Source organism: Castor canadensis, chromosome 1 (assembly GCF_047511655.1).
Source record: "Castor canadensis chromosome 1, mCasCan1.hap1v2, whole genome shotgun sequence".
NCBI lineage: Eukaryota > Metazoa > Chordata > Mammalia > Rodentia > Castoridae > Castor > Castor canadensis.
The window spans coordinates 73,093,746-73,117,592 of record NC_133386.1 but is presented as its reverse complement, the minus strand read 5'-3'; the positions used below and the strand labels follow the sequence as shown (position 1 = coordinate 73,117,592).

At 36.1% G+C, this 23,847-nt stretch overlaps 1 protein-coding gene across 3 annotated transcripts in view; it reads right to left on the bottom strand.

The window, feature by feature from the left end:
• Rngtt (RNA guanylyltransferase and 5'-phosphatase) overlaps positions 1-23,847 on the bottom strand; it is a 315,951-nt gene that overhangs the window by 158,614 nt on the left and 133,490 nt on the right. For all 3 annotated transcript variants that reach the window (XM_074078340.1, XM_074078333.1, XM_074078336.1), the window contains exon 12: positions 3,622-3,690. In XM_074078340.1, coding sequence (XP_073934441.1) covers positions 3,622-3,690 — 69 coding nt within the window. The remainder of the gene's footprint in view (positions 1-3,621; positions 3,691-23,847) is intronic.

Sequence of the window (23,847 nt, the reverse complement as noted above, 5' to 3'; positions counted from 1 at the left end):
TCATGTATGTGTTCTTTTTTTTTCCATTTTTCTTTTATTATTCATATGTGCATACAAGGCTTGATTCATTTCTCCCCCCTGCCCCCACCCCCTCCCTTACCACCCACTCCACCCCAAAAGGAAGTGATAGCAAGAATAATCCAAAAGAACAAAGTGCTGAGACACTTAAGAGACTTTAGTTATCATTTAAAACCATGACATCCATGGTAGAAATGTATAATGTGAATAAATAGAGTACTAGAGGCAAAATAAAACATGTGTTGAAGACTCATTTGGAAGTCCACAACAGCACAGCCATAAAAATAAATGTGTCTCTCAAAGGAGAATAAAAAGAGGATAGCAATATCTTAGAAGAAAAATATGAAATTAAATATGTAAACTCTAAGTAGACCTAGGATTTGTAGAAATTTCTGACATTTAAACCAGCATTCTAAGCTACCAAGTTTATGGTGCCTTTTGCTAATCAGGTCAAAATCATAAAACTGTTGAAGGTCATAAGCAGATCTGAGACTACTGAAAATAATTTCCTGCTGAAACTAATGTCCCATAAGCATAAGGTTTTCAAAGTATCTCAAAAACCAAGAAAGCTGGAAACTTAAAGTCTAAGACGTAAAGAATATATCAGAGAAAAAAAGATAAGGGGTATTTTCAGGCTGAGGTAATAGAAAGGAATCTGAAGAAGGTAAAGAAGGACTAGAGAATAGAGAGCTTCAGAAGAAATCCCTTCAAGCAAAAAGTGAACCTGTACTAAAAAAAAATCAACAGTTCTTTTGGAAAGTTAGAAGGAAGAAATACTGGCAATCATAACTAATGAAAATATAAAGCAGTGCCTATCCTCATGTGAAAAAGTACAAAAGAAAGCACAATAGTATAATATATCACCATTAAAACATACTTACTGAATATTCATTTGACCAAACATGATATAAATATAATGGAGGAAAGGGGTAGGAGGTGGTAGAATAAGAGGGCTCAATCCTATTATTATTATTTTTTTTTTTTTTGGTGGTAGTGCTGGGGTTTGAACTCAGGGCCTCACTCTTGCTAGACAGGTACTTTACCACTTGAGCCACTCTACTAGTTCAGTCCTATTCTTCGATAATGAAAAAATGAGCAGATCATATAGAAAATAACGAACCAGGAAGGGTAGCATAAATTTTATAGACATGTAGAAACAAAAGTAAAACAAATTTAAAAAAAACCATTAAAACAACAGAAAATTATTGCCCCCTAGGAGTGGCACTTTAGCTGTTAGAAATGGTAAGAGAGAGACTGCCCTGTTTTGGAGTACAAGCTATGCTATTTTAATTGACTTAAAATTTACAGGTATACATTATTATGTATTATTTGTAACTTACATATTTTTTCAACAACAAAAATATTACATTCATAATTTTGAATATACAAAGGGGGGACTATAAGAATTACTATGGAAGAGGTCTTCAAGAAATTATTATACTCAGTTCCAAAGGAATAGTTTAAAATTTGTATCTATAGTATTTACTCCAGGAATATCAGGATGGATCAACATGAAAGAAATAAATGTAATTTACTACATGCACAGCACAAGAAATGAAAATAGCATAATTTCAACAGACACAGAAAAGGCATTGCCTTAAAATTAATGCCTTAAAGGTGTTAAACCCCCTCCATACCCCCCAAAAAAACAATCTTTAAAGGAACAGAAACAAAAATGTCTAAATACAATAAAGGTTATCTAACAGAAATTTACCACAAGCATATTTAATGGAGAAAATTTAGCTACCTTTCCTTTAAAACTGAGAACAAGGCATAAATGTGTCTCTCTCCTCCATTCAATTAGAGCAAATATTTACTCAGTACTAGAGGTCCTGGCCAGTATCTAAAAGTAGAATTAAGAGTATTCAATATGATTACTGAATCAGTAAAATAAATATATCAGTAGTGTGGAAGTACACTGACATTACCAAATAAGGAGAAAATAAAGCACCATTTATTATAAAAGCAAAAAAAAGATAGCTATCTAGAAATTATCATAACAGCAACTTAAAAAAATAAAACTTAGAGAACAGAAAAATGCTTGAAAAGAGCCATAATTTATTCATGCAGATGATTTAACATTGTAAACACACTGATTTTTCTCCACATTAATCCACATTCAAAACCATCCCTAGAAGAATTTCTGGGTAACAGAACAAACTGATTCTGAAACATATATGTGAAAGCAAATATTTAAGAAAATCCTGAGAACAGGGAAACTGCCTTAGGACCAGATATTAATTGCAAAGTCATTGTAAGTAGAATGGGAACAGACTTAAGGTATCAACTGATATTATTCAACATCCCTGAAAGAGTCTCATTTATCAGGCCATTTCTCTTACATACACCCAAATCTTACATGTGCACAGGTCCAAACCATGAGTTTCATACATTTTTATGTTTTCTGTCATTATTGTTATATTTAGACTTGACTTCTTTCAATCTAGAGACTAAGCTCGGAAAATACAGAAACTCAAAGATTCATCCTCCATCTTCTTAAGACAGCATTTGTTTTACAATTTCTATCCTCAGCTTCCAGCTCTCCCCCATTTCCTCCTACCTTAACCACAGATTATATCTTCCCCCTCTATTTGGCACTGAGGCCTGGGAGGAAAACAGAAGCCAATCACCTAACACTGTATAAAAACATGTGTTAAAACATATATAATCTAGTGTTTAATACACAGTGCTCAAAATGTTAGTTCCTTCTCTTTCTTTCAGTTACTCAATTTAACGCCTCTCGCTATATAAACATTTCAACTAAGTAAGACCTTAATTTCTAAGAATTGAGTAAGTGAAGGCAAAATGTAGCAAATAATGGAATGTTCCACGTGAAATATCCCCTTCCTATAAAGTATGTGGTTTCAGGACTTAAACATTCATCGTAATTACTTAGAGAGCTTGTTAAAACACAAATTGCTGGGTCCCACATCGAGAACGTCTAATCGACATATCCAGGGTGAATTACATCCTAACAACTTCCTGTATGGTACTAATTCTCCTCTGTGTGCTACACAGCATTGGTCATCAAGTAGGGACAAAAAGAGGTATTTCCTGGCATTCAGTAAGACGAGATCAAGAAGGCTGCCAAACACACTGCCATGCAGCAGACAGCTCACACAGCACATCACTGGTACTGAGGTTAAGAAATGCTACTATACAGTAAAACACAATGTACTCCAAATATAAAATTTGACCCTTAAGTTGGTGAAAGTTTTTTCAAGGCCTTTCAGAAATTCAACATGGAATAAATATTTTAAAACTTCTATTTTTCTGCAAGTCTCAACAACTCTGACTTTTACTCACCAAAAGCAAAATGAAGTTTTAGAGATATATACTGTCACAAAAGGAAATAAGCACTTATTTAATGTTACTGCAGTAACATTAATTTTCCAAGAATAAGAAAACTATTCATATTAAGACAGTGTTTACTTCTTAAGCTGAGTAAACAGCAAACAGGTATTTACATATATATGACATATTTCATAGTAAACAATTTAAGGGAAAGGAGTAATCACAGCAATAATCAATTCTAAGTAGTACATATATTTGAGGAACATGTTTCTACACACACACACACACAGAATGGATAAATGAACTTACTCCAGTAGGCTGAAAAATAAGTCCATCCATTTCATGGCTGACTTCTTTGGCAAAATTCCCTTCAAGCAGCTATAAAATAAATAGACATGTGCTCTTTAGAAATATAATGATCATTTTAAATGATTTTAACTACTTGATAAGCTTTATTTAAAAACTTCAAAACATACAAGCTGCAAGAACTAAAAAGCCAAAACAGGGGAGAAATGAGTCCAGAGGGATCTAGATTAATACACTGCAAGATTTTAAATATAATACATGGAGATTTACATTATAAAGTAGACTATAGCTATCCTGAGTAGTCCTCACTACAACCACCAAGATGATGGATAAAGAGGGTGAATACAATTCACAATAATGCACTAAATAGTTTGACTTTTTACTTACCATAAAGAACTGATAAAAATTTAAGATGACAGATATACCTACCTTGAGTTGAAAATTACCCAATAAATAATGACTCAAAACATCACATTGTGCCTCATAAATATAAGCAAATATTATATGACAATCAAAAAATAAAGGAAAATAAAATGATAATGGATAAAGTACTGGAACACATTTTAAATGTATTGCTAAGCCAAAACAAAAGTAAGATTGAAAAGTAAAAAGTACAAACTCTAAAAAGCAATAAAGGAAATAAAAAGTTAGACAACACAAACAAGGAAATAGCAAAGAAGTTTGCTAGGGGACAAGACTTTATAAATATAAACTAGCTTAAACACAGGGATTATAGACCAAAAGCACATTGACTTTGTTATCCAAAAAACAATCCCTCAGAGAATTTTTTAAATCTGTTTTCTGTTTTTTATATTTTTTCAAGCAGAAAATTCCATTACAAGAGATACATAGTATAAAATAAAACTGACAGTTTTTTTCAATGTCCTATCTACTAAAGAGCAAAGTTATAAGCCCAATACCCTATAATTAATTCTTGTCAACTACTTTTAAATGCTTCTCTTTCACTGATTTTTACTATTGTGAAGAACTTAACTTGTGTATAGTGATGAAGGATCTAATCACTCAGGAAACTTGAAGGATTTAAGGGGAAAAAAATACATTATGTATATCATAGTCAAACTATAGCAAGAAGCCAGATGCAGTGGTACATGCCTATAATCTCAGTTACTAGGGAGATTTACGTAGGAGCATAGCAATTTCAAGGCCAGAACTCTCTATGTCTATGAACATAGAGAGACCCCACCTCTGGATTACACGCAGAAGAACAAAAGATTGATGGCAGACTCCATATCAGAAACTATAAAGGTCAAAAGATAAGGAAACATCATCTAGTAATAAAATCAATGTCAATCCAAAAGGGTTAAGCATGTATCTTTCAAATATGAAAACACAATTTTGCAAACTGACAAAATGATAAAATGCATTTCTATGAGACCAGAAAACAAGAAATCTTAAAAGAAAAATTTCAGGCAAAAGAAATATGATGCAAGAATAATATCTGTATCTAAAGCAAAATAAAAAAAGGGGGGGGACTAGAAATGATTAAATACTAAAATAAGCAAAACATCTGTTCCTCTTTTTGTTTCTTTGAAAAATAACTGCCTAATTAAATTTAAAAACTACCCACAATGTTTTATGGAATTAATAACATACATAGAGACAAAATATTTAGAGAAAAATGGAATGATACTGTTATATAGTTCTTACACCAAGCATGAAGTGGTAAACGTATTTATTTGTTTCTTTGTTTCTCTTTTTGAGATAGAATCTTGCTGTGTAGCACAAGCTGGCCTCAAACTCTTGATCCTCCTGCCTCAGCCTGGACAATGCTGGGATTACAGGCATACACCACCACACCCAGCAATAAACTATTATTCAAAGGTAGGCCAGAAAAAGTTGAAGATAAACTCTAAACCTTAGAACAACTACTAAAATATACACAAAAATGTTATGCCTAATACACCTAAAAAGCAGAGATATAATCAAATGAAACCTTATCAAATAATCCAAATGACGGCAAGACTCAAAAAGAAAATGAGGATACATGGTGGGAAACCATGTAGTAAACCAAATAGTAAGATGATTTTAACCAAACCTAGGTAATAATTACATTGTTTAATGGTACAAATACTCCAGCAGGCAGAGATATCATACTTAAAAATACAAGAACTAATTACATGCTCTCTACAATAGCCCACTTTGTATATGAAGATTTGGTTAGCTTAAAAGTACAAGGATGAGGCTGGTGGAGTGTCTCAAGTGACAAAGCCTAGCCAGTGTGAGGTCCTGAGTTCAAACCCCAGTACCACCCAAAAAAGTAAAATAAAGTACAGGGATAGGAAGAAAAGATATTAAATCCCAATAATAAGGAAAAGAAAGCTAAACTGGATAGGCAACATTAGCTAAAATGTACTTAAGAAGAGCTATTACTAGAAATAAAAAGAAACAATACATACTGACAAGTGGGTCAACAAATCAAAGAACTTAATAACAATCCTAAATGTACATGCACCTCTTAAAAAAAAAAAAACTTCATAATGGATTTTAAGAAAAACTGATATAATGTCAGGTGTAGTGGCTCATGCTTGTAATCCCAGATACTCAAAAAGCACAAATTGGGAGGGTCAAGGTTTGAGACCAGTCCAGGCAAATTAGTTAGTGAAACACCATTTCAACAGAACAAGCCAGGCATTATGGTGTATGTCTGTCATCCCAGCTATGGAGGAGGCCATAAGCAGGAGGACCCCAGCGCAGGCCAGCCTGGAGGGGAAAAAAAAAAACAGAGAGAGAGTGACTGACTATCTGAAAAATAACTGAAAGCAAAACAAGGAGATGGACACATGGCTTAAGTGGTAGAGCATCTCCCTAGCCAAGTGCTAGGCCATAAATTACACCTTTTTTTTTTTTTTCAAAAAAAAAAGGACATAACAGATAAGAAAAATCAGGAGAAAATTCTCAATTGTATATGAAGAATTTAACACTTCTCTGGGTAAATGAATGAACAAGTAGAAAAAGAACCAGTAGGGGTGAAGATACATTGACAAGTTATAGAACACAATCATATAGAAAAAATCATTATGGATAAGGACAACTGAAAGGTGACCACATAACAATCTCAATTCATTGACATTTGTAAGATACTTCACCCAACAGTAAGAGAACACATTTTTTCCAAATACATACAACATATTGAAAGGTTAATATCATACAAAGTATATTATCTAACCACAATGGATTAAACAGTTGTCAATAAGAAAAAGATGTGGAAAGTTGCCCAATGTCCAGAAACTAAATAACACACTTCAAAATAATGCATAAATAAAACAACAAATCAAAAGGAAAATTCTTAAGTATTTTGAATTAAAAAAAAACAAAGGCACAGTAGATGAACATCTGAAGAATACAGCTAAAGCATACTTACAAAAACAATTTGCTACACTAAATGTCACTAAAAAGGAAAAAGGTAGCTGGGCTCAGTGATAAACACACCTGTAATCCCAGCACTCAGAAGGCTGAGGCTGGAGGAACATGAATGAGTTCAAAGCCAACTCAGCTACACAGTGAGTTCAAGACCAGCCTGAGCTACATAGTGAAATACTGTCTCAAAACTAAAAAAGTAAAGAGGGTCACAAACCAGTGACCCCAAACTTCCACCTTAAGAAAGTAAGGACAACTCTTACGAATTTTTAAATTACACATTCAGTAAGTGTGTCTTGTTCATGGTTCTGTCCAAGCATAGTCAAAATCAATCAATTAATCAAAAGGAAAGTGAAAAATATTTAATCCCATGCATATATTATACAGCTCAGTTTATGTGGAGCATGTCAGGTGTGTTTAAATCATTGTGCAATACACTGAGTAATTCTCTTAATTTCATGAAAATCTGCCTCCCAAAAAGCAAATGGGGCTCAAAAAGCAGAGGAAAAGTTAATCCTCCTAAGCAAAAAATGGCACATAAAGTGAGAGTATGAGATTTTTTGAAAGGCAGTATGTGTTTAGCAGAAGCTGGGCAGCATTGTGGGGAAAATGAATCAAGCATCCACAGTATTCAAGACAGGGTATGAGATAAGATCTAGTTTTGGGTAAGCAGTATTAATGTGTATAGCATTAATACACATTAATGGTTGAGACAACAACCTAGCTTACTCCAGGGGCTTCAAATTATGGTTACCCAGGCAGACCTACTGTATAGATGTTTAGGTAAATTTGAGTCACTTTAGAGTACTGAACTCTGCGCATGCTAAGCACGTGTGGTTGTTCCTCACAGCAGTCTCCCTGGAGTCATGTATACATATACCAGGGATCTACCGTGTAACAGTCACTTGGGATGAAGTGAAAATGGCCTCTCCCCCTGAGGTCAGGACCAAGTCCTCACAGACCAAGGCACAGCTGCAGCTTACAGGATGGCAGAGAGGTGATGAAATGTCTCTATGAAAAGTCCCAGCAGTTTTTAAAGATGAAAGTTAATAGTTGAAAAGCAGTATGCCTGAATCGAAAGTTTAGAGCAGGAGTAATAGACAGGATTAAGTTTCCAAAGCGAAAGTGACTAAATCAAATGGTCACCAAGATGAAAATTTCAAAGAAATGGAGAGACCAACATGATAAATGGCTCAAACCAAGGACAACGGGCAGACTTTCAGAGAAGAGTTCAAGTCAGGCAAGAAAATAGTACTAAGGAACACAAAGAACCTTTAATGTTCCTAATTATACTAGGTTAGCTTGACTTAATGATTTAAATGTGTTCTTTGGTCTCTGATACCACATTATAAAATAAAATGTCTTATACTTTTAAGCTACCTATTGTCTTTTTCTCCTGTTCTATATTTTAAGTAAAACTTACTCATGAGTTACATTGGTATCCTAATGTAAGACATACTAAATTAAGTTCTTCTTAGATAACTTACTGGATCAGCAGCAGCTCAATAAAAAATAAAATTTCATGCAGTATTCTTATAGACATTTCCTTGTTACTTACCCATACCAGAACCAAGTAGGGCACACTGGCAACCCAATGATAATATAAGTCTACACCAATGTGCCTAAATAATAACCCTAATTTTAATCTACAGTAAAAATATTTAAATACAATCATGTAATTAACCATTTCCCCCATCAAACTTTCTTCAAAAGCACATTTCTTCTTAAAATACCCAAGATGTTTTAAAAACACCTCCAACAATCTTAATTTAGAAATATTTAACTGCAAAACCCTACAGAAAATTTACAGTGTAATGAATATGTAGTGAATTACCCTAAACTAGGATACATTTCTTTCTAGAATTACTATTTTCTGATTATTCAGCCTCTAGATAAAATTAGAATTGGCTGAAAGACAAAACAAAAGACATATCAAATGGCTTTTAATAAAGCCCAATAGTGTTTCATAAAGTGTTACTTATAGAACTTCAATTTTCTTACACAGGAACCCAATGTTATCACATGATAACTATCTGAAATATCCTGCAGCAGGCATGCAACTTTCCATTGGCCAAAGACTGGAGGAACTAACGAAGGTTATACCAGATGACTGACTCTGAATTGAAACTTAATGTATCTCTAATCATGAACTGGAAACCAGTCATTATAAGGCAGAAAAAGATAATACACAGGGCTTGAAATTAGAAACAAAATAGAAATAATAAGGAAAACAATAGCTTAAGACTACAGTGAAAGAAAAACTGAATCCTTAATGTTACTGAGAATACATTTTTCAATTCATTTTAGTACAGAAAAATATACAAGGGAATTTTTAAACCTTCTCCACCCTTCAATCTTAGTGTACACTTTCAGTATTTCTGAGCAAATAGGCCACATAGCTACAACTGACTTCCTGAGGACACTCCCATGCAATATCTGTATCTGCTGACTTCTGTGTGCTCTCACTGTCTGCCTAAAATCCAAGATTTAGTTTTAGCAATCCCACCAAAATAGAAATGTGAACTCACGTGGATATTAATCTTTATTGCTTTTCACTCTCAAAGTCTAAATGTTGTGTGGATAAAGATTACTCTACGCATCTATCTGCTAAATATTTCTCTGATCAGCAGCTAATCATTCTGCAAAAGCCATCCTTTTTGCTCATCACAAGGCCAACATCACTATCTTCTCTATAAAAAATATAATTTACCACTACTTACCAATGATGCTTATATGACTATGTCATTAAAATCAGCTAATCAAAATACAGTTTTTGCAATACTATTATTGGTTCTTTCACTAACCTGCATCATTGCAATTAAAATTAGGCAAAATAATTCTGTTGACAAGTTAAAAAATCTAAAAACAAAATTTCTCTAGGAAAAAGTTTTTTGTCTTTTTTTTTTGCCAAAATTCTATAAAGAAATAGTTGACTATACTCTATGGAACAATAAAAGTTCTGTTTGCCAAATTTCCCATTTGTTTTTAGTTTTATAATTTAGAGATCATTTATTCATTTAATAAACATTTACTTAATATCAATAATAACAACCACTCTAGAGGGTGAATTCAACTATGATATATTATAAGAACTTTTGTAAATGTCTTAATGTACCCCCAGTACAATAGTAATATAGTAATAATAAATAAATAAAATTTAAAAATGAAGAAGACTCAGAAAAGTGGAAAAATAGTAACAACCATTCTATGAAGTGACTGAGATTGAAAACAGATCAGTCAATCTCTATTTTGGAAGAGTTAATGAAAGAGCCTCGTGTGAAAGTCTACATGCCTACATATCCAGACCATAAACCTAAAACAGACTGAGTATATGGTAATGGGAACTAGAGAGATCTATGAGCAACTGGAGAGGGTACTGTCCTCTATAAGCAGTCAAATTCAGTATTAAATACTATGAGCTTAAACTTTATGCTACTCGCCTATTTATGACTTCCAGTTTATAAGGACCTTATGCATGAATACTGTCATTTTAAAACAAGTGCTTTAAGAGTGATGTTTAAAGACGTCTTAGGTAATAGAAAAGCAATTACATTTTCATCGATTGCTCATAGACTTATTCAAATGTTTGTTGAATACTAATTATATATCCATTTTTTAAGATAATGAGAAGTAATATATATATAACTATATGTCAGGTACTACTCTAACGAAGTACTTTATACATATATTAACTCATTTCAGTCCCACAACAATCACATAAGATATAACTATCATTATTCCATTTTAAAAGGTAAAATTAGAAACTTGCCCATGGTATCACACAGCAAGCAACTGAGAACCAAATCCATCCTCCCTCCAGAGTCCATGTCCTTAAGATATTGTAAACTAGAGTGTAGAGTGTCACATTCCCAGAAGCTTCCTAACCTCTAGACTCCATATACATGTTTCCACCTAGCATAGGCTTTCCTGTTTGTTAGAGAAGTGCTCTTGTAGGCTTTCTGAGGTCACATCATCTAGTCAATAAATCTTCAGCATCTACTACAGTAATCTCGCACACAGTACACTCTCATGTCAACAAATGTGCGCTAAATAAAGTGAGGAACACAGGGCAAGAATCTGTAAAAACAAACAATATGGTTAGGTTATAACCAGAGGTTATAGGTTTGGTAGAAAAATATATGGAATGTTTTGTCTAACAGGTTATGTAAAATGAAAACACTGGAAGTACAGCCAGGTGCCAGTGGCTCATGTTTGTAATCCTAGCTACTCAGGAGGCAGAGATCAAGAGGATCAACGTTTGACGTCAGCCCAAATACTTCATGAGCCCCTATCTCAAAAAAACCCATCACGAAAAAAGACTGGTGGAGTGGCTCAAGGTGTAGGCCATGACATCAAGCCACATTACCACAAAAAAAAAAAGAAAAAGAAAAAAACAGTATAAGAGAAATTTAAAAACTGTTGACTTGACACCTGTAGTACAGAGAGGGTGAGACAAAAAAAAAAAAAAACATCTAAAACCATCTCTCTCAGTTAATGACTTTCTCACAAACCACCCCTTATCACCTTCATTATCTCCAGTGGGGACAACAGCAATTATCTTTGAACTGGTCTCTTTGCTTCTAGGTTAACTTGCTTTCCACAAATTATTTGTACTCACTGATGCTAAGCCAATTTGTCATGTGTCATGGCCATTTCTAAAAACCTGTGAATGCTTATGCACTATCTACACTCTAAATTACCCTAGCATAGTTCTTGAATTTTTTTTTTCTGGGTAGCCTCTACTGAATGCATCTATAATCTAAACACAATAAAACACTTACTTTTTCCAAAATAATTATATATCTTAATACCATTAAACCTTTGTTCATCTATACTCTGTATCCAGATTGTAACTGGTAAAAAACATAAGTATTTGTTTAGAGGATAAAAAAGCATGACCTACTGACTGGGAAGAATATTCTGTTCCTCTGGACAGGAACAGAAGGACACAATGAATATTTACCCATTGACAAGTAATGAAAGCAAAAATAAAATTCAGCTACCTAACTGGATGGTCTGAATGTCACCAGGGATTAAAAACACAAAGATAAAGAACCCATTCAAAAATTCATCCTATGAAAGAAGGCATGCTGCCTTCAGTGCCTATAATCCCAGCACTCAGAAAGTTGAGGCAGGAGGATCGAGAATTCAAAGCCAGAATTTGAGACATAGTGAGATCCTGTCTCTAATAATAACAGTTCATCCTACGTTTAAATAGATGCATGCAGATGAATTAATTTTACCTAGACAGGTCCAACCTTTGCCCTTGGCTACTGGGAGGTTGTCCCTAGGACCCTGCAATACCCTGACAGGTGTACCTTTGTTTGCCTGGTGGGTCTGGAGAGTCTAACAACATGATTTATGAGGGCTCTGGAATATGCCATAACAGTTCAGACCTCCAGAGAAAGTGGAAACTAAATGCATTAGCCTGAACTCCTGAGAGGGGAAGAAGAGAAAAAGTCAAACACACAAGCAGTATGTGATGGAACACCCTCAGAAACTCTGGACACTAAAGGCTCTGGGTGAGTTTCTGTGGTTGACAAAACCCTTCAAATATTGTCATGCTTGAGTACTGTCAGGCATCACAGACCCCGAAGAAGTAACACTGTTCTGACTCCACAGGCAAAAGACAACCAGGCATTCATTGAGCCTCTCCCAAATTTTGTCCCATGTGTCTCCTCCTTAGCTGGTTTCAATTTGCATTATTTCATTAAAATGAAACTATGTGCAGTGCTTCCCAAGTTTTGTACACCGTTCTAATAAATTATAGTACCTGGAAGAGTCAGTAGAGGCCCTAGAGTTTGTAGCCAGCAAGGCTAACATGAATCCCCAAACTTGAGGCAGGTGTCTGAAGGTTTGTCACTATTTTTCTCTAGTTTATAAAATTTAGATTGTCCTCAAAGTTATACCCATCAGCAGGAAAGCATATGACATTCCCTATGGGGCGTTAATGCTAAGAGGTGGTCAGGAAGTGGCAGACTGCAGAATGATGCCACAGTTGCTCTCTAAGTTAATGAGTAAAGTGACCTAGTTAGCCACCACAGATGAGACCTTTAGCTTAGTTCTAACAGACACTGACCATCTCCAGATGAGGACAACACAGACTGGGATACCAAATGGCATTTTTCTCTAAACTAAACAAATTCTGTAACCTAATAAAGGAAAAACAGAAGTAAGGCTTTAAGAAATAAACTTCACTTTCCACTATATAGAAAGCATATAGTATTTCCCTATTCTTTGTATCAATTTTAAGCTAGGAAAGAAATACTAAACTCAGTATCATGTGAAAAAAGGACCTAAGATTTCTATCAAGAATGATATATAAATTGCTTCATGAGTAGTACAGCAAAATATATATACCTCTGACACAATTCTTTTATTTCCTGTATTTAAAGTTAAGCATTTATCAATAATTTAATACAGCAAAGTAATTACACGGTCAGCTGGTATTTTATATGAAGGCATTATTTAAAGAATACTTTCCTTCATTAATTGTATTGTGATTAGACTTATATGTGTATACAACTCAAAGTTCTTCGTTCTCTTCCTTGCATCTGTATTTTCTCCCAGAAATCCTCCATCCTGTTTCAGTCTCATAAGCCATACTTTTCTTCTCATGGGGTACATACATGTATATACAGGAATACTAAAAACATGGGGGGGGATAAAGAAGGGGATTAGCAAACTTGATGGGATTGAGCAGTGCCTAGGAGCTGGGGGGCATGGCTCAGGTGGTAGAACACTTGCCTAGCATGCATGAGGCTGAATTGAGTTCAATTCCTGGGGATGGGGGGAGAAGGAGATTACTAAAATATTAGTAAAGCACACCTCTGAGTCTGTCTTGAAGGTGTTTCCAGAGATTAACATTGGGATGGGGGGTGGGGGGCACGGGGAGATCTTCCCTGAATGTGGGTGGCATCATGATGGACTAAAATCTCTCAAACTGTTGACCAAAGTAAGTAATTCTTCCCTGTAAGCTGTTTTTCTTGAGTATTTTGTCACAGCAACAAAAGTCTGACTAATACAGAGCAAAAATAAAAATCCTATGAATGAGGAAAAAGAATGGACAAAAAACAGTGCAAGAGACCCACAGCATATGACTGTGATATAAAATATTAGATTTAATATAAAATATTAGATTTTAGAGGCAAAACAAAGTAAATTTAAGGAACTGGTTTACAAATAATAGTAGCAGTCTGGATTTATTATTCTTTTGTTCTTAAGTGTATGAAACCGTGAATCATTCAAGTTTGTTTGAAAAATCATATTTTGTGAGCCTTCTAGAATCAGATCTAACTATATCTACACAAAACACTGATTTATAATATGTCAAAATTTGAAGGTGTACCCAAACACTGTGGGTATTTCAAATCCAATGTCTATTTTTTTTTTTGTGGATGCAACACACTATAAAGGAAGATGGAGAGATGTGCAAGTGGTACACAGGACAGGGGAGACTCCAAACAATAATGTGGAGACATGAAACTATTCATATACTACTCACCACTAGAACTTTGAACTCAATTCGTAAAATCTTGTGGATGTATTTCTACATGTTAAGAACTAAACATGAATTTTAGCTTGTTGCAGCTCTGGAGAAACATTCAAAAACAACAGTGGCACCCTTGGTTCTACACAGCACAGACAACTTTGGTCTAATGTGCCTGAAAGAATCCCAAACATATTTCATCTTTCATTTAAACCCTTTCTTCTCAGGCAGCGAAAATAATGTCGAAAGTATTCTAAACTCCCTTATGCCAAATGTCTGGACTAATTAAGTAGACTCTCTCACCTTATACATGGGAGACAGATAGGACTAAAAGGTTCATTGGTTGTTCTGGTCACTTCATCAAAACTAGCTGTGTTTGTATGTGTTTCTTTTTTTTTTTGTCCTGGCGGGGGGTGTTCATACATACATATACAGGTATACATACATACATACACATCCAGTTATTTTAAAAACTAAGTTAATAAACCATTCTGAATTATATCATAACTCCTCTTCTCAAACTAATCACAAATCCTCTATTTCCTTCAGGTAGTATGTCAAATTCTGTACCTAAACAATCCCAACCCATTTCTATACCTCCCTTACCACCCAAGTCTATCTCACTAGCCCCCGTCTATTGAAGTACTGGAGATTAAACCCAGGCCCTTGCACATGCTAAGCCCCTCTGTTTTTATTGTGTTTTTGATACACCTACCTTTCCCCCAGACTGGCCTCAAACTCACAATCCTCCTGCTTCTAACTGCCCAGCAGCTGGAATTACAAATGTGTAATACCACACTCAGCACTCCTCAGTTTTAAACAGCCTCAGAGGAATTCCAAGATGGCGGCTAGAGGTAGGAAGCAGAAAGCGAGCCTCCAATAGTGAAATCTTGGAGAGACGCTGGAGACACACTTTGCAGGCATAATCACTGAGAAAAGGCATAACTTTGGCCCCTCCACATCTCCAGCCGGTGCAGAGAATCTCCACTCCACGTTAAACGGAGAACCGAGGAGGCCCCCGGGCCGCCAGTGGCCGGCGCCCATACGGCTTGGGAAGACGCAGACCAGGTGAGCTTCGCGGTACCGCGGTTCCCCCACAGACAAGCCTGGGCCAGAGCAGCATAGCCCCCTGGACAGACTGACCTCCACCCGGGAAAAAAAGAGAAACTGAGTACTAAGCAATAAGAACAGTTAAGACACACTGGAAAGAGGGTGGGGCGCCCTGAGCTCTGAAGATTGGGGGAAGGGAATCCTTCCCGGGACTGTAAATAAACGAGCCGGGCGGGCCCGAGAGGCTCTGGCGGGAGCAGGGCGCGCCCAGCAACCAGGAGCGGGGACGCTTGTGAGAGGAGGGAAGACCCACTTCCCACGTGAACTGTAAATAAACACGCAGGCCTGACAACGCGGGGCAGTGTCGCCTTTCCCAGTGCTTGGAAAGGGAAAAGCCTGTAGCAGAGGCCCCCCCCCCCCAAAGGAGAACTCTGAGCAAACAAAGCCTGTGGGACCAGGTGAGTGCTAGCTCACCCCAGAGATCTGCATAAATAACGCCGCCAGCTACAGGCTGAGAGCAGCAGGCAGGCAAGCCACAGTTGCAGATACCACTCTCAGAACTGCCTCCAGACGCTTTTTTTTTCTTTTTCTCCCTACCTTTGATGAGAGAACAACCGAATTACACCTGCAAGCCGAAAAACTTACTGAAACTGTATTGCATTTGAACTGGGGACACTTGGTGGGGCTTTTTTTTTTTCTTGTGTGTGTGTGCAGTTTTGTTCTACTTTATGCATCCCCTTTGATGAGACAACTACAGAACAACATCTGAGGCACCAACTCCAGGACTGGAGATTGAGACGGACATCCAAATTATTAAGACTGAAACTGCATTGCATATAAACTTGGAAGTTTTTTGGTTTTTTGTTTTTTTTTTTAATTTTCTATTTTCCATTTTAATTCATTTTTATATATAGATATTACTTTCATTTACTTATTTTTTATTTTTTTTTATCTTTGATTTTCAATCCTCTATCTATTGTCTGTTCAGCTTACTGTCAATTAGTACACTAACACTCCCTGTTTATACCTTTGAAACTCCCTTGTCTGATACCTTGTTCTGCTTTCTCCCTCTTGTCTGTATATTTGTTTTCCCCTTTTCTTTAACTTCTTGCTTTCCATCTCAGCTCACTCTTCCATTCTCAATATTACCATTGTTATTATTACAAGCTAGAAAATACTTAATTACACACAGTACAGGGACAGTAACAACACCAAGGACAATGACGGGAAGACAGAAAAAACAGGGAAACCAGTTTCCCCACAGCAAAAAATTAGTACAGGAACCAGAGGGGAATGAAGAGAACAGAAACTCAGATCCAGACTCCAACAAAATGAAGATAAACTATGCCAAAGGACCCAATGAAGCCCACAAGAATAATTTAAAAGAAGACATACTACAAGTACTCAATGAGAATTTTATAGAGATGATACTGGATAGGGTCAACCAAAATGTACAGAAGACACTCAAGAAATTCCAAGACAATAAAAATAGAGAATTTGAAAAAGCAAAAGAAGAAATAAAGGAAACCATAGAAGCACTGTATAAACACCAAAGTGAAAGAGAGAACACGATGAATAAATGGATAAATGAACTCAGGACAAAAATAGACAACAATAAAGAAGAAAACTCCAGGATATGGAAAACCTCAGCAAAAAGAACGAAACAGAACTGCAAAACAAAACGAAAGGCCAATCCAGCAGAACAGAACAAACAGAAGACAGAATCTCAGAACTTGAAGATGAAATGGTAATTAAAGGAAAAACCGAAGAACTATTAATTAAACAACTCAAGACCTGTGAAAAGAAAATGCAAGAACTCACTGACTCCATCAAAAGACCAAACTTGAGAATCATGGGCATCGAAGAAGGAGAAGAGGTGCAAGCGAAGGGAATGCGTAATATATTCAACAAAATAATAACGGAAAAATTTCCCAAATCTAGAGAAAGATATTCCCATACAGATGCAAGAGGCCTCCAGGACACCAAACAGACCAGATCAAAATAGAACTACTCCACGACATATCATCATTAAAACAAGTTCAGAAACTAAGGAAAGAATATTGAAGGCTGTAAGAGAGAAAAAACAAGTAACATACAAAGGTAAACCCATCAAAATCACAGCAGACTTCTCAACAGAAACATTAAAAGCAAGAAGAGCGTGGGGTGAGATCTTCCGGGCACTGAATGAAAATAACTTCAACCCCAGGATGCTCTACCCAGCAAAACTATCATTCAAAATAGATGGAGCAATAAAAGTCTTCCATGATAAGCAGAAACTAAAACAATATGTGACCACAAAACCACCGTTACAAAAGATTCTGCAAGGGATCATGCACACAGAAAGTGACACCCAACTTAACCATGAAAAGGCAGGAGCATCAAACCACAGGATAAGAAAAAGCAAGACAGTAGAGAGTAACATCAAGTTAGGTACACACAATCAAACCTTCAAACAACTAAGATAACTAAATGGCAGGAATCACCACATACCTATCAGTACTAACGCTTAATGTTAATGGACTTAATTCACCCATCAAAAGACACCGTTTGACAAAATGGATTAAAAAAGAAGATCCAACAATTTGTTGCTTACAGGAGACTCATCTCACTGACAGAAATAAGCATATGCTTAGGATGAAAGGCTGGAAGAAGATTTACCAAGCCAATGGCCCCCGAAAACAAGCAGGAGTAGCAATACTTATCTCTGACAAAGTAGACTTCAAACCTACATTGATCAAACGAGATAAAGAAGGACATTCCATACTAATAAAAGGGGAAATAGACCAAAAGGAAATAATAATCATCAATCTGTACGCACCCAATGTCAACGCACCCAATTTCATCAAACATACCCCGAAAGACCTAAAAGCATATATAAACGCCAACACAGTGGTTGTGGGAGACTTTAACACTCCATTATCATCAATAGATAGGTCATCCAAACAAAAACTCAATAAAGAAATCCAAGATCTAAAATATCCAATAGATCAAGTGGACCTAGTAGATGTCTACAGAACATTTCATCCAACCTCTACACAATGTACATTCTTCTCAGCAGCCCATGGAACCTTCTCCAAAATAGATCATATCCTAGGGCACAAAGCAAGCCTCAGCAAATATAAGAAAATAGAAATAATACCGTGCATACTGTCTGACCACAATGCAGTAAAAGTAGAACTCAACAACAAAAGTAAAGACAAAAAACATGCAAACAGCTGGAAACTAAATAACTCATTACTTAATGAAGAGTGAATCATCGATGCAATAAAAGAGGAAATTAAAAAGTTCCTGGAAGTCAATGAAAATGAAAACACAACCTACCATAACCTATGGGAAACAGCTAAGGCAGTCTTGAGAGGAAAGTTTATACCCATCAGTGCATATATTAAAAAGATTGAAAGATCCCAAATCAATGACCTAATGATACATCTCAAACTCCTAGAAAAACAAGAACAAGCAAATCCCCAAACAAATAAAAGGAGAGAAATAATAAAAATAAGAGCTGAAATCAACGAAATAGAAACCAAAAAAACCATACAAAGAATTAATGAAACAAAAAGTTGGTTCTTTGAAAAAATAAACAAGATCGATAGACCCCTGGCAAACCTGACTAAAATGAGGACAGAAAAAACCCAAATTAGTAGAATTAGGAATGCAAAAGGGGAGATAACAACAAACACCATGGAAGTCCAGGAAATCATCAGAGACTACTTTGAGAACCTATATTCAAATAAATTTGAAAATCTAAAAGAAATGGACAGATTTCTAGATACATATGATCATCCAAAACTGAACCAAGAGGAAATTAATCACCTGAATAGACCTATAACACAAAACGAAATTGAAGCAGCAATCAAGAGACTCCCCAAAAAGAAAAGTCCAGGACCAGATGGATTCTCTGCTGAATTCTATCAGACCTTTAAAGAAGAACTGATACCAACCCTCCTTAAACTGTTCCACGAAATAGAAAAGGAAGGAAAACTGCCAAACACATTTTATGAAGCCAGTATTACACTTATCCCAAAACCAGGCAAAGACACCTCCAAAAGGAGAACTATAGGCCAATCTCCTTAATGAACACTGATGCAAAAATCCTCAACAAAATAATGGCAAACCGGATTCAGCAACACATCAAAAAGATTATTCACCACGACCAGGTAGGCTTCATCCCAGGGATGCAGGGGTGGTTCAACATATGAAAATCAATAAACGTAATAAACCACATTAACAGAAGCAAAGACAAAAACCACTTGTTCATCTCAATAGATGCAGAAAAAGCCTTTGATAAGATCCAACATCATTTCATGATAAAAGCTGTAAGAAAACTAGGAATAGAAGGAAAGTTCCTCAACATTATAAAAGCTATATATGACAAACCTACAGCCAGCATTATACTTAATGGAGAAAAACTGAAACCATTCCCTCTAAAACCAGGAACCAGACAAGGATGCCCACCATCTCCACTCCTATTCAACATAGTACTGGAATTCCTAGCCAGAGCAATTAGGCAAGAAGAAGGAATAAAAGGAATACAAATAGGTAAAGAAACTGTCAAAATATCCCTATTTGCAGACGACATGATCCTATACCTTAAAGACCCAAAAAACTCTACTCAGAGGCTTCTAGACATCATCAATAGCTATAGCAAGGTAGCAGGATATAAAATCAACATAGAAAAATCATTAGCATTTCTATACACTAACAATGAGCAAACGGAAAAAGAATGTATGAAAACAATTCCATTTACAATAGCCTCAAACAAAATCAAATACCTAGGTGTAAAGCTAACAAAAGATGTGAAAGACCTCTACAAGGAAAACTATACACTTCTGAAGAAAGAGATTGAGGAAGACTATAGAAAGTGGAGAGATCTCCCATGCTCATGGATTGGGACAATCAACATAGTAAAAATGTCGATACTCCCCAAAGTAATCTACATGTTTAATGCAATTCCCATCAAAATTCCAATGACATTCATTAAAGAGATTGAAAACTCTACTGTTAAATTTATATGGAAACACAAGAGGCCACGAATAGCCAAGGCAATACTCAGTCAAAAGAACAATGCAGGAGGTATCACAATACCTGACTTCAAACTATATTACAAAGCAATAACAATAAAAACAGCATGGTACTGGCACAAAAACAGACATGAAGACCAGTGGAACAGAATAGAGGATCCAGATATGAAGCCACACAACTATGAACAACTTATCTTTGACAAAGGAACTAAAAATATACGATGGAGAAATAGCAGCCTCTTCAACAAAAACTGCTGGGAAAACTGGTTAGCAGTCTGCAAAAAACTGAAACTAGATCCATGTATATCACCCTATACCAAGATTAACTCAAAATGGATCAAGGATCTTAATATCAGAACCCAAACTCTTAAGTTGATACAAGAAAGAGTAGGAAATACTCTGGAGTTAGTAGGTATAGGTAAGAACTTTCTCAATGAAACCCCAGCAGCACAGCAACTAAGAGATAGCATAGATAAATGGGACCTCAAAAAAATAAAAAGCTTCTGTTCATCAAAAGAAATGGTCTCTAAACTGAAGAGAACACGCACAGAGTGGGAGAAAATATTTGCCAATTATACATCAGACAAAGGACTGATAACCAGAATATACAGGGAACTTAAAAAACTAAATTCTCCCAAAACTAATGAACCAATAAAGAAATGGGCATGTGAACTAAACAGAACTTTCTCAAAAGAAGAAATTCAAATGGCCAGAAAACACATGAAAAAATGCTCACCATCTCTAGCAATAAAGGAAATGCAAATTAAAACCACACTAAGATTCCACCTCACCCCTGTTAGAATAGCCATCATCAGCAACACCACCCACAACAGGTGTTGGCGAGGATGCGGGGGAAAAAGGAACCCTCTTACACTGTTGGTGGGAATGTAGACTAGTACAACCACTCTGGAAAAAAAATTTGGAGGCTACTTAAAAAGCTGGACATCGATCTACCATTTGATCCAGCAATACCACTCTTGGGGACATACCCAAAAGACTGTTACTCAAGAGGCACCTGCACATCCATGTTTATTGCAGCACTATTCACAATAGCCAAGTTATGGAAACAGCCAAGATGCCCCACCACTGACGAATGGATTAAGAAAATGTGGTATCTATACACAATGGAATTTTATGCAGCCATGAAGAAGAACGAAATGTTATCATTCGCTGGTAAATGGATGGAATTGGAGAACATCATTCTGAGTGAGGTTAGCCTGGCTCAAAAGACCAAAAACCGTATGTTCTCCCTCATATGTGGACATTAGATCAAGGGCAAACACAACAAGGGGATTGGACTATGAGCACATGATAAAAGCGAGAGTACACAAGGGGGGGGGTGAGGATAGGTAAGACACCTAAAAAACTAGCTAGCATTTGTTGCCCTTAACGCAGAGAAACTAAAGCAGATACCTTAAAGCAACTGAGGCCAATAGGAAAAGGGGAACAGGTACTAGAGAAAAGGTTAGATCAAAAAAAATTAACCTAGAAGGTAACACCCATGCACAGGAAATCAATGTGAGTCAATGCCCTGTATAGCTATCCTTATCTCAACCAGCAAAACCCCTTGTTCCTTCCTATTATTGCTTATACTCTCTCTACAACAAAATTAGAGATAAGGGCAAAATAGTTTCTGCTGGGTATTGAGGGGGGTGGGGAGCGGGAGGGGGCAGAGTGGGTGGTAAGGGAGGGGTTGGGGGCAGGAGGGAGAAATGAACCAAGCCTTGTATGCACATATGAATAGTAAAAGAAAAATGAAAATAAATAAATAAATAAATAAACAGCCTCAAGAAGAAAGGATGAAAAAGGGCCAGTTCTGATAGGGTGCTGAAAGAGCTCAGAGAGCTAATAAACATGTCTTATACGACCATCCAAATGGTTAAGTTCTACATTCTCCCCACAATTTAATCTTGACTCTACATTTGTTTTTATGTACAGAGTCTTAATCCTTCAGCATCATATCCACCAGCTTCTCTAACCTAATCCCTAATTGTTTTTTTTTTTTTTGGCAGTACTGGGGTTTGAACTCAAGGTTTCACACTTGCTAAGTAGGTGCTTCACAGCTTGAGCCACACATTTAGCCCACCCCTAATTTTTCAAAGCCACCTAGCACACCATCAGCAAGGATTTTAGTATTTTATTATCTTCTTTAGTATATTTTAGGATTTGAGTTTACTTTTCATGTATGTCACCATCCTGCCAACATCCGTTTGAGCAATCCACCCCACAACACAATATCCAAGTTCCTAAAATTTGTCACCCTCCTTGACATTCTCTTCTACTTACCTCATTGTCCTTCACCAACAGACAACTCCTACACCCTTCATTATTTCAAAGCACTGCATATCAAATACATTTTCTAATAGATTCCTCTCTCAAAACATGCATCTCCTGCCCAACAATGAAATGGGCATTTCTATGTAACTGCTATACCTGCATACTCTTATTTTGCATTTCAAAAATTATTTCACCTGCTAGGACTTGACAGAAGCATTTCATACTTATCTTCACACCCTATCCCATAAATTGCCTCTCTGGGATTACAATCCTCAGCACTGCAGTAGGACTAGGGATGGGTTGCACAGAATGGTATATGGGACAGTACTATGGATTTGAAATAAAGCTAGAATATGATGAAGCCCTGAAAACCCACAATTGATACAATTTGAAGGCTGAATTCATTTATTTTTCATAACTGGACAACCTATAGACTTCTACCAATTATCCAGTAAAAAAGTCTAAACTTATCATAGCATAATATTAATGATTATAACAATTATGAGGGCTACTTTTATGAGGCTCATGGATCCAGTTACATAGCCCTCAAGTTTTGGCTAACATGACAGGAAAAATCAAAGTACAATCAGAGGCTGGGGGTGTAGCTCAGTGTCAGAGTATACTGACATAGCCGAAGTCATAGCTAATGCAATAAGACAATCAAAATAAAAGGTATGCAAACTGGAAAATAAGAAATAAAACTATCTTCATAAATGACATGATAATCATCTATGTACAAAATGTGAAAAAATAAACAAAAAAACTCCTGGAACTAGCAAGGAATTATAATATGGTTATAGGATACAGGGTTAACAAACAGAAATCAATCATTTCTCTCCACAGTAGGAATCAACAAGTAATTTGAAATTTAAGGCATTTACATGTTTCAGAGTTTTTCAGATTTTAGAATGACTGCACAGCCTTTACCAGCTGAGTATCCCTGATCCAAAAATTAAAAATGTATTATATTAGCATTCAAAAAATTTCAGATTTTGGAGTATTTCAGATTTTCAT